Source organism: Chelmon rostratus, chromosome 13, assembly GCF_017976325.1.
Source record: "Chelmon rostratus isolate fCheRos1 chromosome 13, fCheRos1.pri, whole genome shotgun sequence".
NCBI classification, from domain to species: Eukaryota; Metazoa; Chordata; class Actinopteri; order Chaetodontiformes; family Chaetodontidae; genus Chelmon; species Chelmon rostratus.
Genome location: NC_055670.1, coordinates 18,625,976 through 18,642,586, shown reverse-complemented (window position 1 = coordinate 18,642,586; position 16,611 = coordinate 18,625,976). Strand labels below are relative to the sequence as shown.

The window sequence follows — 16,611 nt, the reverse complement described above, 5'->3', positions numbered from 1 at the left end:
TCCACAGCTGGACTTGACAAGTCCCTGACCCTCCACTGAGTGTGTCAAAATGCACTGAGGGAGACAAAGGAAACTACGTCCTTAAGTGGATGAATCGGAGGAAAGCGTAGCGGTTTTGAAAAAGCGTCTTTGAGTTTATCACAAAATATCTCCTGGGATGCACTGAGCACTATGGATTAATGACAGTGTTTCTGTTATCTGTCACTTCTTTACAGTGGAAATGGTGGTGTCAGTTAGCACTTTAACGCAGCCTTGCTATGTTATTTGGTCTGATTTGACAAGGGTATTTTCACATATAAATGTACCAATTTTATCAAGCCCATATTTATATTCTAGCATCTAAAGTTCTGGCTCCATGTCACTGCCCACTGCTTCTTTAACAATCTAATTTCCTACAACCCACAGGACCGAACAAATTTTCGATTGTGACGATGCCACTGCAGGCATGCGCTCCTTCAAGCATTACAGTTAGTGGAGGAAAGCAAAAGAGGAAGATAAAAGGTTGGAGAGGCGTCCTAAAGCATAGATGGTATCGGGTCTTTTCCTAGGATCTGTGCTGAGAGGGGCGGACGAGGATCAGCAAGCTGCTGATGAAGACGTCTCTGTTCCAGCAGGACGGAGCAGCCTCGCATTCACTTTAATTAGAGCTTGTGCCGTGCATTCACACATAAAACGAGAGGAAAAATGTCTCTCATGCGCTGTACAAGGTTCAACATTAAACATGCTACTGTGCTGATGCAGTTTAAGCACATTTTCTTTTGATTATCATGTTGGTGTTGCCTAATCTTCAAATTAAAAGAAAACCACTGAAGACAGAAAAGAATCACCTCAGCATGACATCCACATCCATTAACACAGCCATTAGAAAGAAACAGTGGAGACAATATTCACCCTTTCTTGTCACATTGATTTAAACAACTGCAAGTGTAGGAAAAAAAACCCTCTTCAGAATGCTGGAAAATGGTTTAATGGATTAATGCAGGCATTCTTGCAGACAACTTCATCTTTTTTGCTTCCAAACAAAACAGGTTTCAACATCTCAACAATGACGCTGAACGATGAGTAATATCATGTAAAAATGATGCTACTCTTTTAATTTACAAAATCCTCTGAAGTGTCGGTCACACCACACTACATACGAGACGGACTGAATAAACATGACAACCCCCCCCATTCAAACACAGAATAACATTGCCAGTAGAAGTGATGCTCAGCATCCTACAAATATCCAAGCATGTTAGAGGAAATTTTTTGCACGTACTCAATTCATTTAATTCTGCACAAATATGTCAGATAATTGCAGAAAATAAATTGTTAAAGACAAAATTGGTACTTGGACACTTTCTTTGACAATAACATGACCATGCATTAGTCTCTCCACTTTTAGTTAACCACAATATATTGAGAATATATAATATTTGCAAGTTGGTGATACTAAGGACAGAAATTCTCAAAATTTAATCTATAACAGTTCACAGACGTATGATCTGGAATATGTCATTCAGATGGGAGACTGAGTAAATACTTCCATATACTTCCAATGTTTTAATATATTAGGGCCAAAGTATAGACACCTTTCCGTCTTACATGTATTATAAGGATTGACACTGGGTCTTCATATGGCAGATTACAATTTTTCCCCACAGAGATGCAATAGACTTTCTTGTACACTGGTCTTCTGAAGATGGTTCAACTGTCATTTACATAGAAATGGTGCCATCAATATGGGGCATACACATCTTTTAAAAAGTGTAAAGAACTGACCTTGCACTGAAAGTGTTCATGCTTTTTAATGTCTAGTCACAAAACGGGCTAAACATTACAAATATATAATATTTCCCATTTAGTTAAACCTTTGTTACGTTCCTATAGAACTCCATATCAAAATGACTATTCATGGGAACTAGTGCAACCTGGAGGAGGCCTGGTCTTTGTGACAAGGCAGGCACAGAGTAAAATAGACAAAGTACTCTAGAGCAGCTCCAGAGCAATGGCAGATATATTAAGGCCATTTTCAAAATTACAGGGAAAAAAACAGTAGCAGACAGCTTGACTTGCTACCCAGGCTGAACAGTATTCAGATGGGGCAGCAAAGCAAGCAAGCAACACCAATTTTACCAATTTTTTCCCCAATCCACTGATGTCAGTCGTCCACGTGCCAGCCTCCCCACATGCCTGGCCAGAAAGCTCCACTCTTCTGTATTCAAGTGTGTTCGGTTTTGGTGGAAATAAGAGTGGTACCCTCGCTAGTCCTTCCTTTGTAAACCCATGCTTCACACCTCCAGTAAAGTCTTGGGGCACAGTCGGGCAGTCAGGACTGTTTTAGACGCTTCCTGGGAAGACCAAAGGGTGGGCACTGTGCTGAAGCCAGGGCGCGAAAGGCCTCGGCTACCAAGTGAGGATGGGATTGGATCATTGACTTCCAGCCTGCAGTCTCCATTATATCTGTAGCATGACTGTAAGCACAGGCGAAATGAGGTTAACACTCAGACATGAGAATGTGCACATTAAAAATCAATAAACATAAATGAGATGGTAATGACAAAGCAAAAGGGGGACTTGATATGTGAGTTGCATGGTAAACTTGAAAAAGGGCCATTAGTGCTTTTTGTATTGAAGTTAATGTAGGGTTAGAACATCTTTACATGTTGAATACAGCAGACACGGAAATAAGTTCAACATTTCAAGGTGCCCTATGACAACACACTACATCATGTGAAAGAAAAACTTGCCATAGCGACCACCTCCCTTCTTTTAAAATTCTGCAAACATTCCATTTCTAGGGTTTATCCAGGTATGAGTCTATTAATAACTTGGATACAAAGATATGAAGCTTCAAACTGAAAAGGCAAATAGCACTCTGTCTGCCTGGGCTAAAACAATGAATTCTAATGCATCTGGTAAGGGGACGAGATAAGAGTGTGTTATTAATCTTGTGTCACATATATCAGCTAATTACATACTTGCTATTCCAGTTCTTTCCATCTTTACAGCCAAGCTGTCTCAGGACACTGCACCTATGGCAAGGAGATAAAAAGGTAAGCATTCAGGGCTGGTAAACAGAAATGGCAGCAGGAATTTATCACTGGAGGTTTTTTTTTTTTTTTTGCGATACTTGCCTGTTGATAAAATCTATGGCTTGTGCTTTGAGCTGCTCTGCACTGTGCAAGTCTGCTAGGATGAGGGTGTCGGCCACATTCTCCACTGAAAGGCTGTTGCACAAGGCCTCTTCACACATGACCTTTAAACGCTCAAGAGCATACTGGGGTGGGGGCGAGAAGGGGACACAGAAAGCAGTGGTTACACCCTGGATGCACAGTGGACTGCCATGGTTTGAGGGTTTGTCTCAGCTATTCTGAGTACAGATAAAAGCCATGTTATTTATGTAATTTATCACTTTAGCAATGATTGGGATGATTTTGGAAGGGGTGGGTGTGGGCTAAGGGTGTTGCGCAATATTCTGGTCCACTATTCAGTAAAAACATGTACATCAAATCCAAGATCAGCATGATATTCATAATACAGTTTTGCTTGCCCTAAAAGAGGGGAACTCATCTGTGAACTGGAGAAAGAATGATGGTGTCTAGAAAGGATTTGTGAGATTATAGGAGGCTTCATATCACAGTCCCCCAAGAAATATGGCTTTGCACATATAAAGCTGCATTGATTTTAAATGTGACCTAATACAAACTGCAAAATGGGGCTACAAAATGTGTAAATCCACTCGTAACACAGTAAAACATGGAAGAAAATCCAAACTAGCCAATGAACAGCGAATCAAGTCTCTGTTTTGCGATACTGTATCATATCTTATGTCATGAAGTTAAAACATAACACTGCCTTAAAGTTGAAACAGACTACTTTTCGACCCCCCGGCTCTGTCGCACATACAAGCGGATCGCTTTCTGTTTTCATCAGAGCCCAGCCACTACCAAAAAACACAGGATCCACTGCACTCAAAAGTTCCATGAAGAAATGATCAACATCACTTTGGAAATGACAAAGTAGAAAGACACATGTTCAGGTTAAGTGAGATTATCATCATTTCATAAGGAGTAATACAATAGTAGTTCTGCAAAGGTAAAGTAACTTAACGTATAGTTTCTCAATACTGAGATTATAACAGCAGTGTAAATGCACAACACACCACATTAGCCTTTTAGCCTCATTGACTTGCATTCAGTGCTGGTTGCTCCACTCACTGGAGGCAGCAAACACTCAACTCTAACTGTTGGAAAAAGCTCAAGGTATGTTACTGCCCATGACTACATCACATCTATCATCTGTTTCAGCATTGTTGTTTCAGTGTTAAAGTGGCCTGATGTTGTTACTAACTTTACATAATATTTCCTGGTGATAGATAAGTCTGAAGCAAAAAAAAATAAATACATGTAAGAGGAAAGCAGGATATTTAAAACTCAAATTCTCACATCAGTTTGACAGAGTTAAACATAGTGGTTAAAATGAGCTAACTCAGAGTGGAGCTGGTGGCTGGAGGAACTATAAGATGCATATGATCAAATTCCAATTGCATTTAATGTACAAACTGATGAAAATAACTGGCCAAAGACAAAAATAAAGGAAAGTGTTTTTTTTCTGCTTTGGAAAAGAAGAGGAAGGTGGATGAAAAACATTAGCAACAGCTTCAGTTACTTGGGTGCTTACTTTATCTGCAGCTGCCAGCAAATTGTCTGCCATCTTTTCCAGGTTTGGGGCCTTCCCTGTATATATGAAGCCCATCATTTCCTTAAAGACATCTGGGTCTACGTCACTGATGTCCACTCGGTTCTGGGAGGGAAGACAAGAGATTTCTGTAGGACACATTTGAACTTGGCAACTGAAAAACATGCATGAAAGAAGACTCTCATAACCACTGAGTAACGAGGAGGAATCATTTTAAATATAACATGGCATTTTGAGCAATAATTACTGTACGTGTGTGCAATAATAGGAAATATGACCAATAACAAGAGGTTATTCTTACCTTTTTACTCTCTTCCATTTCATGCTCAAACATAGCATTAAAGACTGGTGACCTCGCTGTCAGGGAAATAAATTAAAGTCATATATAATATAATGACCAGCCAACAGCATATTAACAATGTTAGCATAACAAATCAATAGTTAGTATTAATCAAGACCTACCAACATTGTTGTGGTGAGAAATAAAGAAGCTTAAATTAAACAGTGTACAAAACAACCCCAAACAAACTAATGTAATGAGGACAAAACATCAGTATTGAGCTATGATGGTCTGAAAATCTTGCACAGTGCGTATAGTTGCCACTTTGTCAGCACTTTCCCCCGACCACTGCAGCTGCCACCATGTCTAATGGACACAAGCTGGAGAGGAGAGTCAGCCTCTCAATCTCCTGGATCCTGCAGTCATCTGGGTCAAGCAGGGCCAAGCAGGGGTAGTGGGGTGGATTAGCGCCCACTGCAGAACTAGGCCGCTACAAATCAAGCCAGAACACAAACCCTCTGTAGCCTTTTGAGGTGTTCATGGCTCTCCACCAGAGGCCATTAAAAAGAGGAATAAGCTCAGTTTACACAGCCGGTTCAAGCCGGGAATGTTGCACCCATATTTGTTGTTCTATATAAAACATACAAATACGGAATTTGTCTGTGTAAAATGGGGGAGCCGGCAGGACGGGTAAGGGTGTGATGTTTTGATGAGGTGCTATGCGACTCACCACCAGGGGATTTAAAAAGCCGCTAGCAGCAGTTTACAGCTTACTCAAAGAAGTTAGCAGCTAACCTGTATCTGATACACAGTAACTTTGCTTGAGCTTGCAGACTGTGCATGGCTAGCACTGCTCAACAACAACAACAACAACAGTCTTACCTGCAAGGATGGATTTGTGGGCTTTGAACTCCTGCCCTCCGACATAGAGGCTGCAGTCTGTGAAGCGTGAACACTCCCACAAGTTCCCCAGGTCATCAGACAGCTGACACTCTGGTACCTTCAGCATGTTCATGTTGGACTGGCCCGAAATGTTAACCGAGTCCTGGACAACGCTTACCTGTACGTGAGAAACATCACAGAGAGTACAACAAGCTGAAGCAGTCTCATCAAAAGCTAAAAACATCCGAACAAATCCAACTGCAAATGTGTCCTACTGCATTGGAAAATAGTCTAATTTGTGTTTAATTTGCTCCTTTTAAAGTGGATTTTCAAAGCTGAAGAACCTACAGTGGGAGGGAATCTTGCTTGCAAAAACACAACCACTTGAAACCAAAATTAATTAAATTTGCTGAAAGACCTAATTGATGACGAAAGGCATTTTGCTTTTAATTTGAATGTAATTTGTTTATCAAAGTGGCAATTTCCCTGAAATGACTGAATCTTTCTGAAACTGTTGTCTGGCACTGTCTGGTCCTGGCAGTATTTGGCCAAATGCATTTACTTTTACAAAATTCACTGACACTTAATTTAACTTGTCCCTTGAAAGAATATTTTAGGAGCCATTTATCCTTGTTGACACACCAAATTCGATTATTTTAAAACAAGCGTCATTGTAAGTGATTTAGGAGAGAGGATGCATTTCAGTTCCTAAGAGGTTAATGTCATTTGAAGCAAATGCCAACAGTATGTTTGTGGTTAAATGGCACTAGAGCTTACACTCCGGGGTAAACTTGTCATGACAGGAATAAAGAGACTCTATCATTGATTCACTTATGGTCACATAAGGTTAACAGCGATGTTTCCTGAATGCTGTCATAAAAAAAAATGAGGATAACAGAAGCTAAACAGAAACGGATTAAAATAGGCTGACTGCAATGAAAAGAAACACCTCAATGCTAATTTTCTGGTCATTTCTAACATTTATAATCAATGGAATTTGTACTCCGAACTCAAGTCTATTCAGCCCATGCATGAATGTGTTTTGCATGTCTAGTAAGCACAGAGAAATCTAACAGAACTACTACATCAGAACACAAGCTGAGTGTCATATGGTACAGCCTCTTTGTGACTATTGTAAATATGTAATGTAGTTTTTTAAATTTACCTCCAAACTCAAAATCATTTTTAGTACATATCAAGCATATGTGCAGGATGGTGTGTTTTGTTCAGACAGAGAGAAAGCTTGTTCTGCGGACAGAAGGGGAATGTGTGCCAGGCAAATCGATGACTTTCCAAAATGAGTGACCAAGGCAATAAAAACAAATCTTATCACCCATCTTATTTCACTGTACAGTTGCATTCACAATCATTGCTAGCTGAAGTCAGGAAAGTGTAGCTCTGTGCTGTCATTCCCAATTTTGGTAAAATTACAGCACTCGTACTGTAGACTATAACATACAAACCTGAACAGCAACAAAGAAAGCAAAGGCATTTACCTCACAGAACAGGGTGAGCTTGTCATCTGGTAAGAGTCCATTGGCTTCATCAAGGAGAAAATCTCTCCTTATAAATTTTTTGAAGCCCCAGTCTTTGCCTTGGACAAATCTATATGCTCTTTGGCTTTCTGCAACAAGAAGAAAACAACACTAAGTCCTGATAGTGCCTCTCTTTTGTTTCCAAGTTAGAAACATGAGCAAAAGTGAAGGTAAAAGCAACATCAAACATACAGTATAACTAGATAACTGTTGTTCTGATTGCTTGTACTTACCCATCGCTTTTGTCTCTTCTCTTTTAGCATTCAACAAAGAAAACTTGAACTTTGCTCTGACTTCACTTTTTGGACAACTAACAAGAAGTAAATATAATGACAGATAATCTTTGCTCTCATCATCCAGACCCTTTGGATTGACTCGCAGACACCTGGAAAGTGAACAGACAACACAGCACATCAGAAATATCACAAAGAAGAAGACAGAACCACGTTTATCACTTCAGTCAAAACAGGACCATGACGAGCCTTCAGAGGTGAGTCTTTCCTGCTATGAGAAACTCTAAGGGGTGTGGGGGAGGGAATCAATTCAATAATGAGGATTAATGAAAATTGGCATCATGACCGCACTCATATTGTCTTAACAAATTATCAATCTCACTTCACATGCTAAACATAAAACATGTGTGTTCATGTTTACAGGAAATGAACTACCACAGAGAAAACCTGCTGACTTCACATTGCTAACTAAATCTACTACTCTGCAGCTTAAACACCCCACACTGACCAGCTACAGCAACCTCAAAGGGTCAAAGCTCAAGTTCAACTTCATACATGAAGGATGTTCTGGCCTGCCATCTGACTTTAATCATTATTTTCTTATGGCACTAACTTGACGAGCAGAACAGCTTAATGCAACAGTTTACTTATTTAGTGTATTTACCACTTTTAAATGCAGTAGCACAATGAAATAAAAGTCAGAAAGACTGACTGACGTGATGTGAATTGTTTTTGGAAATATGACTCAAGTTATACAGTCTAGAAGTGTACGATTAAACTTTTTCCATAGTTTAGTGTCAAAAAACAAACAAAATCACAATAAATCGTAATATCAAATCGTAATACATGCAGAATTGTAATACTTGATCGCAAAACACATCGAATAAGCACCAAAGTATCTTGATAGTATCAAATTGGGAGATAAGCATATCGGCCCAGCCATACTGACTGTGTGCAATTATCACTTTTGTGCAGTGTTCCCACACAAGATTCACGTTTGTGTTTAATGAAATTTAAGGACATGAAACTGGATGTGGTCAATTTTGACAGATTGACAAAAACTGTTCAGAAACTATCAGGGATATTACACAGAAACCCTGCAAATAAATGCAGAAGTTATGTCCAGCTTGAATACTAACCATTTCATCTTGTCATTGGGGCCTGAAGAGAAGGTTGAGCTCTTCAAAACCTCCCCCATTTCTTCTCTGCAAAAACTAAAGTTGTTTATGGTCCACATGTAGGAAAACTTCACCACTTTGACCTTGGAGTCACAGGAAAAAACATGCAGAACAATTAGACTAAAGCACTTTGGTTTTGTTTATATTTTTAAAACACTATAAAAGGGGAAATTATATGGCTTGGCATGCCAATACCTGTGTGTAACACCAGCTCTCTGCCACAGGTCCACTTGACATCTCCCCAGGGGGAGGAGGAGTGGGAACCCGTGACATCACGGGCTTCGGGGTGCCACTCACTCTCGTCCTTAAAGCACTGACTGTTCCAAGAAAACAATAAGTTACATGAATTTTGCTGAAATTAACAGCATTAATTACAGTATTGAAGTTAAAAAATAAAACAGAAACAATGATGGTAGAATCCTTCACATAATTTCAATCTGCTTTAATTCTACTTGCTACCAAATGTGATGCGCTAAATACGTAGTCTGCATTCTCACTGTATCTTGAGGTCTTGTAATTCAGTCACAACCTTTGGAAATAACTTCAATTATAGGCCACATCCTTGCCTACATCCTTGTCTGTCCAGACTCATAACATATGTAGTAAAGACTTTGAAGGAATTTACTAAAAAAGAAATAAAGTGTATTTTTTGGCAAAATGGAAGTTATCACTATATTTACATGTATGTTTCCAGTGAATAATTTCCAGTGAGAAATATGCTGTCTTCATTTGGAGACTATTTTTTACAGAGTACTCATCAAGAACTTCATCACACGATGCAATGACTATCACCTCAATATCAGTAAAACTAATGAGCTTGTGGTGCACTACTGCTGTATGCATAACAGTGTGTAAGGTCATTGAAGAAAGAAAGAAACAAAAAAGTCAAATTCTTCCTTTGCGTTAGGCAATAAAGCTGATGGAACACAATCTCCTCTTTTGTTCCATAGTTATTGCATTAAACAGTGTGCAGAAAAATGCTTTTGCAGAAAACTATGATGTCACAGTGAAGCTGACCTTTGACCTTTTGGATGTAATCCTATGAGAGATTTGTGTGAAAGTTTGTCATATTTAGTGCATGAATTCTTGACCAATGGCATTTGTGAGGTCACAGCAACCTTGACCTTGAGTCCAAGAGGACGTTTGAACCAAATTTGAAGAAATCCCCCAAATGACTTCCTGATATATGACATGATATATCGCATTCACGAGAATGGGATGCACAGATAGACAACCAGAAAACATGATGCCTCCATCCACGTCTGTTGCTGGCACGGAGGCACAAAAAAGTGCTTACTTAAATGCAGAAGTCACAGACCAATGTAGACACAGTGCCTGACTATGTGGCCATCCAGATGCCCATTGTCACAGCAAACCTATTCTCAACCAAATTTATTGAAAATGTGCACCAGAAGAAATAAGCACAAAAAAAGAATGACAGTGCTGACATGTTGCATATAGGTGTGTGTTTAAACAAGCCAACAAGAAACCAACAACCAATAGCTACAGCCAGCTTTCGTGAAAGGATAGCTGCAATATTTTAAATGTGTCTTAAAACAATAGTCAGGTTCCCATATAAACATGTTTTACTTGCTGTAATTATTCCTCCTGTTCATACATTCAGTGTAAACGATTAGGTACATCCATGGCCAGTGTGAACAGGAGGAATTAATATAACAAGTAAAACCAGTTTGAATGTTCATATGGACACATGGCTATTGTTTTAAGATAGACTTGAAAACATATCCTTTAATTTCCCATCATTTTCTGAATACCTCTGAATAAAGGAGTTGTAGAGAAATCCTGCAAATCAACTGGCTATTCGGTTAAATGTAAAACCACACTGGAGTGAGACTGAAAGCCTTTTTGAAGTTGAAGTTAGTTAGATGAAAGGACAGACAGACCGACCAACCATTCTCAGGTCCAACCACTAGTGGGAAAAACCCAAAGTCTCGGTAATGTTCCATGAAAAACACTATTAATGCTCAATTTACAGCTTAAGAGTTTCCAGTATTATCCGTTTTTTCCCTGGAACTTAACAATGCCATTTGGTAGAACAACATAAGCTACTCTCTTTTGCATACATGAATACTGGAAGGGCACAATATAAATATAAAACAGGAAAAAAAAAAAGCTTTAAAGTAACATAACACATGACATCAGAACACTGCAATGGTGGCATACTTAAAATACAGAAAATCTATTTTGCAAAACTTTGGACAGCTTTCAGTTTCAGTGCTTAATACATGCAGCCTGAAGTCTGATTTTAGCCAGACAGAGATACCTCCTAATAAAATTTAACTGCAACATTTGAGAAGACATTCTGTTATACTTTGTCTTTAGTCACCACTTGTGTGATCATTGTATGATCATCAAATGTTCTCACAACTTGAGTATAGTCTCTAACCAATTCATTCTGTAAATGAGCAGCAGAAGGAGGACACATAAATCACTATGTAGACAGTTTAACTGGAAACACACTGTGGAAAAACAATTTCTTGTGTCACACTGTTGACTAACTGGTGAGGTGAAGTTGGTAGTCACTAACAGCGTTGTTCAGTCACTCCTGTATAGGCTGAGATGTCAGTTACAGGCTAGTCTATGGCCAGCAAGCCTGTGCAGATAATGGTGATTACAGCAAATGCAACCAAATGAATGCTGTCTTAGTCATATAACAGTCATTTTTCATGTGCAAACATGCCAATTTCATTTCACTTGAGCAGCATGACTGTTAAGACAGCAGTATACCAAAGCCAGCACACAAACTGCCATGTTCACACGGGAGTGTTTGTTATAGCAGAATCGCATTTGCAAATGCTTTCCATTCCCTTCTCACCTGACACAGCCCCTTTTAGAGTGTCAACCCATTTTATTTCATCTTTCTCATAAAGGGAACTTCATATCAAAGCCTCTAAAACCCTGTCATTCCTCTGATCAAGCCATCTCAGAGTAAGGTTTTTCCAATTATTCTTAAAAAAGTTACTTCCTAAAAAGTGGCAAATAAGGATAGAGGCAAAGACCTACAAATGTAAGACAACTGCAACTTCACTTCTGAAATAGACTACACTATATACAGACGCTTAACATACTGTACACAAACACCTGGCTTCACGCAAGGCTCACTCTATGGCAAAATTACATGAAGGCAGAGAAGGAATGATGATGGCTGAAGACTAATATCTGTGACTGTGAATATCCCGCTATGCGATTTACAATATGCATCACAGAATACCTGCTTCTCTGGGTAAAACTGAAATGTATACGCAGGTCTTAGTGTGTGTGTTCATTGCACCTCTTGTTTCCAGCTCTTTCCTTTGTTTACACCGACATTCTCTTTCATTCCTCTTTCCATTTCCCAGATTCTGTTTGAGGCTAAGAATATTTAAATTCTGAGACAATGTGAGCTCATGTCCATACAAGCAAGGACTACAAATCACATTCAGTATTATTGTTGAGACAGAGCAATACTGAACAAATATACCTCAATTTCAGTACTGAGATTTGCTTGCAGTGACAACTGTTTCATACAATACATACTGCAACTGATCCACCTTTAAGGATACTGGTTAAATATGGAATCTGAATAATGCAGCATAAGCATGGAAAATAAAACCTTCTCATCACCTCTTGAATAGTAGAAACGTACAAAGATGCAGTTTTTCTAAGTTATCACAGGGTCCTTCATGGCTCCATCTTCATGTTCCACTCTAGAAAGAAAAAAAACAACATACATACATAAGGCATAGAAAATGGACCTAACTAACCTATCTAAAAGTAACTGAAGTTAGCCTCTAAGGTTACTGAGGCATCTGGCAATAAAGTCACAGTTCTCACAACATAACAGACCTGTCGTATCTACCAAGGCATATAAATGATCCTGGTGTCAATAAAGTGATACCACTAACGGTAGAAAATCAGGGCTTTGAAACCAGTCAAGAATCTCACATTATGTAAAATTAAGACATTAGTTAACGTTGAAATAACAGAGTGTTAGCCTACATTGGCAGTGTAGGCCTTACGTGCAATGCTATGTTCAATGTTAACTGAATTTGTGATGCTTTATCGTAAGCCTAGCCTGTAACTGAGTGCTCGGCCTATGAACCAGTCAGTAAAATTAGCCAACTCAAGATTTCACCTGCAACTTTGTTTGGCACATTAGCTGGAGTCGTGCTGCCTCGCCTTTAGAAATAATGCTATCCGAGCAGGTAGCTAGTTCGCATTAGTTGAAAGTTAAACGATCGTATCTTTAATAAGCTTCGCAGCTTACTTTAGCCTAGATGCTATTCGAAATGTAAGCGGATGTGACTACCCTTGATACAAAAAATCGAAATCACTAGAAAGCAACAGCTCAATGTTAGCGTAACATCAGCTAAAGTGTCAACACTAATTCCCAAATCGTCAATATAGCTTCACGATTTCACTTCGCCAGACTTACCGTGCTTTGGAATTTTGGCTAGTTTACCCAAGAATAACAATTTCACAAGGAAAACAATTAGATTGAGCAAATCTGTCATTTCTGTGTGAAATACGTATTTAGCTAACACAAGCTAACATAAATTCTCAGTATCGAGATTAATGTTAACTTCACTTTAGCCTTAGACCGCAAATGCAGCTAACAATGATCAGCTAGCTTAACACACTAACATGTTAACAGTAAATCTGTCCACATATTAACTGGCTGACTTACATTAGTTATCTGTTACGTTACTCCTATGCTGCGACACAAACTAGCTGAGGATACCTCAAGTTAAACTGTTAATGTGCTGTTTAGACCCCGCATTATCCGGTGTAAAACAAAGGGCCTTCACTGATCCCTGTGACAGGATGCTAACTAACCAAGCTAACGTAAACCCTCACGTTTTGGTACAAGCTGCTGGTGGGAAAACAACGGCGGCTAACTAGCAGCTAGCCAAAGCTAATCTCTGCACTGGCTGCTCACAAAAAGTTTAAAAAGACATGGTGACGGCGTACCTTTCAATTTCATACTTCCATATATATCGAATAAAGCATATAGCTTTGTGTCACAGTCGCTCCTTGCACCCTCCGTTACTTTAAACTCTTTTCATTCAGTCTCTTCACAAGGTTTCTTTGTCTAATTTATATCTGTGCTAGCTTACATCTGTCTAGCTGGCTGGTAGCTTAACAGGCTAGGAAATAAATGAATTGCGCATGCGCAAAAAATTGGATCACGTTTAGCTCCATCTCGTTTTACCAACCGATCCAGACTACAACAACTACTGCTATAATAATAATAATAATAAGGGTGTATTAATTCAAGTGCTCTACTGAATCACACTCTGAAGATAATACCACCTTATGAGTTGTTTTTTGTTACCCCCAAAACTGTACAGGGGAAAAATGCTGCAATTGACTTTTATTCCAGTATATTTTTCTGACAGCTGTACACGGTTATTCTGGAGACTTCAGATGCTGATTATTCAGGTAAAATGCATAATAAAATTCAATAAACACGGCACTGCTTTTTTTTTTTTAGGACAACCAACAGTATATGAAGTAGTTTGTCCTAGTTCCACATGGACCTTAAAATATATTTAACATATCGATAACTCTTAAAGGAGTACTTTTGTTTTGACATTTTGATAGTTTACTGCTTACACTTTGAAAGAAGACTTTTTAACTTTTTGGGAATATTTGATGACTACTTTCCCTATCCCTTGGTCAGACTAGTGTTCATGGGATATCGTGTCACGCTTTTTTGCATTTGACTCCTCTGTAGATAAATAATGATGATGATGATGAGATTGAGAAAAATAAAAAAACTAAACAAAAAAACCCCAACTGCCTTAGACCATCAATATGAGGATATTTTAAGGTGAAGGCTAGATTTTGGATTACAGGTTACTGTTTTTTGGAAAGGGTTGGAATAGACAAATAGTACTGTTAGGTAAGAGTTAGAATGACTGTTGTCATTCACATGTCACATGAGGAACCCTAATATGGGAAGAAATATGAACTTTGTGTGTTGGGGAGGAGGTGTGCTCATCATCTGCCTATTATATGCCTATAATTGTCCATATTCATAGGCGAAACACAGAAAAATTAAATAAATAAAGGAGTCTTGATATAATGCAGCTTACACGATAGATGAAAACCCCAACTGCAGCTCATTCTCAGCCAGCCTTCACACTGTCTCTTCTGTCTGCTTCTGATGTTTCTCGTCTACCAAACACAAAGCAGCTTGGGGTAAGCCATTCTCTGAAACAATACTCTATAATGGCTCCCTGTAGGCCTGTGATAACTAATTCCCTTTCAGATGGATGGACACTGTTCTGCAGAATGTGCGATAAATCGCTCCTCTGCACCAATCAGTCTACATTCATGGACAAAGTACAGCACAGTCTTTGAATGCTTGCAGTGTATAGTGACGACAAACACCAAAACAGCTACTTATGTAAGTCAGTTTGGGTTTGGTCAAATGTACTGTAAACACAGCAGCAAAATGTCACATTCTGATACCGAAGCCTACATCAAATGTCTTTAATACCATGGTGCTGATACTCTGACCCATCTTGAAGTCGAAGGGATGGATGATAAGATTGCGGTTGAAGAGATACTGGGATGCTTATCAGGAATTTAAATCAGTTGGATTCAAGGGCAGGGAAACAGGCTTTACTGAATGTGTCCACAGACAACTGAGTCCAACACATCAAGAGCAGGGAGGCTAAGGAATGATCATTTAATTGCATTTATCTGCTTTCCTTTTAGTAAGTAGGCGTTGAGCGCAGTGTGAGCTCCTGGTGGCAATAAATACTAAGCTTTTTTTAATTTCACATCATGTGATCAGTCATATTTCTATTCTATTGTTGTTTGGCCTCAGACTGAATAGCGCTGAATATCTGCTTTGCATCTTTGTCCTGTTTGATTGGTTCATAGCCCTCCGCATGAATATCTACTTAAACAATGGCTGTGACAATCCCCTACCTCCAATCTACAATACTGTTCTAATTAAGAGGATCTCAAAATACCACTGATATTATTCCTGACAAGTATTCAATGCCGTCAGTGATGAAGGCTGATACAGACAGAACTTATGAGCGGGAAGAAAAAAGGCTACAGAGACAAGATGAGCCCCAGTGACCTTATCAGAACATGGCCATACAGATGTCGAGAGAAAAATTGAGTCTGACTTCAGTCTCACTTCATTCCAGTGTCTTGGAAATAAAGTCATAATACTGAACAGAGGAGATGGTAGAAAACCCCAGAAATTCCAATTTCATCTAATTTGATTAAATCTAAGTAATAAAATATATGGTAATGCCCAAATGCTGAGTGAATGGATATGGAAAATAGCTATTAGTTGATCAGATTATGAGTAGTCCCAAAGAAAGTTCTGTATTCACTACAGTTTCCAACACAAATCACACACACAAAAAAACTATTGCTACAACTAAAACCTTATGCAAAACAACATGCATGCTCTGCATTCTGGTGTACTGAGTCGACTGTTGTTCGAGAAATGTATCCCTCTGTCTTCTCTGATTGATTCCTCTGTGGATAATGTCTGAATTTTGGCACACAATGGTGATTTTAAAGGAGCCCTTGATGTTTGGTTCTGAGGGACTGACACTAAAATGTAACACTGACTGGTGATTTTTGACGTAAGTGTAGTCTATTTGCAGGTTATATTTTACATGCGGATATGAGAAAAAAAAATACACCACCAAACAACACAGCATACACTGAAAGTAGCTTTAACGTGAATTTTTCATCTGAGTATGGAATGATGAATCCAACGACATGAAGTGCCAATAATTCTGTAGGCAGTCATTAACAGTACCTACTGCATCACCTTGAATCCC

At 38.9% G+C, this 16,611-nt stretch overlaps 1 protein-coding gene across 3 annotated transcripts; it reads right to left on the bottom strand.

Moving 5' to 3' along the window:
- Positions 1-948: 948 nt before the first annotated feature.
- On the bottom strand, positions 949-13,929 carry spopla (speckle type BTB/POZ protein like a). 3 transcript variants are annotated; one of them, XM_041951425.1, is made up of 12 exons: positions 13,763-13,929; positions 12,416-12,498; positions 8,987-9,108; positions 8,753-8,874; positions 7,614-7,765; positions 7,342-7,469; positions 5,846-6,023; positions 4,985-5,040; positions 4,666-4,788; positions 3,120-3,262; positions 2,964-3,017; positions 949-2,456 (listed from the first exon to the last, which is right to left on the bottom strand). In XM_041951425.1, exons 3-12 carry the CDS (start codon positions 9,062-9,064, stop codon positions 2,312-2,314), a joined length of 1,179 nt encoding a protein of 392 aa, XP_041807359.1. In that variant the 5' UTR covers positions 9,065-9,108; positions 12,416-12,498; positions 13,763-13,929; the 3' UTR covers positions 949-2,311. The 3 variants fall into 3 exon arrangements, with proteins under 3 accessions (XP_041807359.1, XP_041807361.1, XP_041807360.1); XM_041951427.1 differs by having other exon boundaries at positions 12,438-12,498; XM_041951426.1 differs by lacking the exon at positions 13,763-13,929 and adding an exon at positions 13,479-13,552.
- Between the last annotated feature and the right edge of the window lie 2,682 nt (positions 13,930-16,611).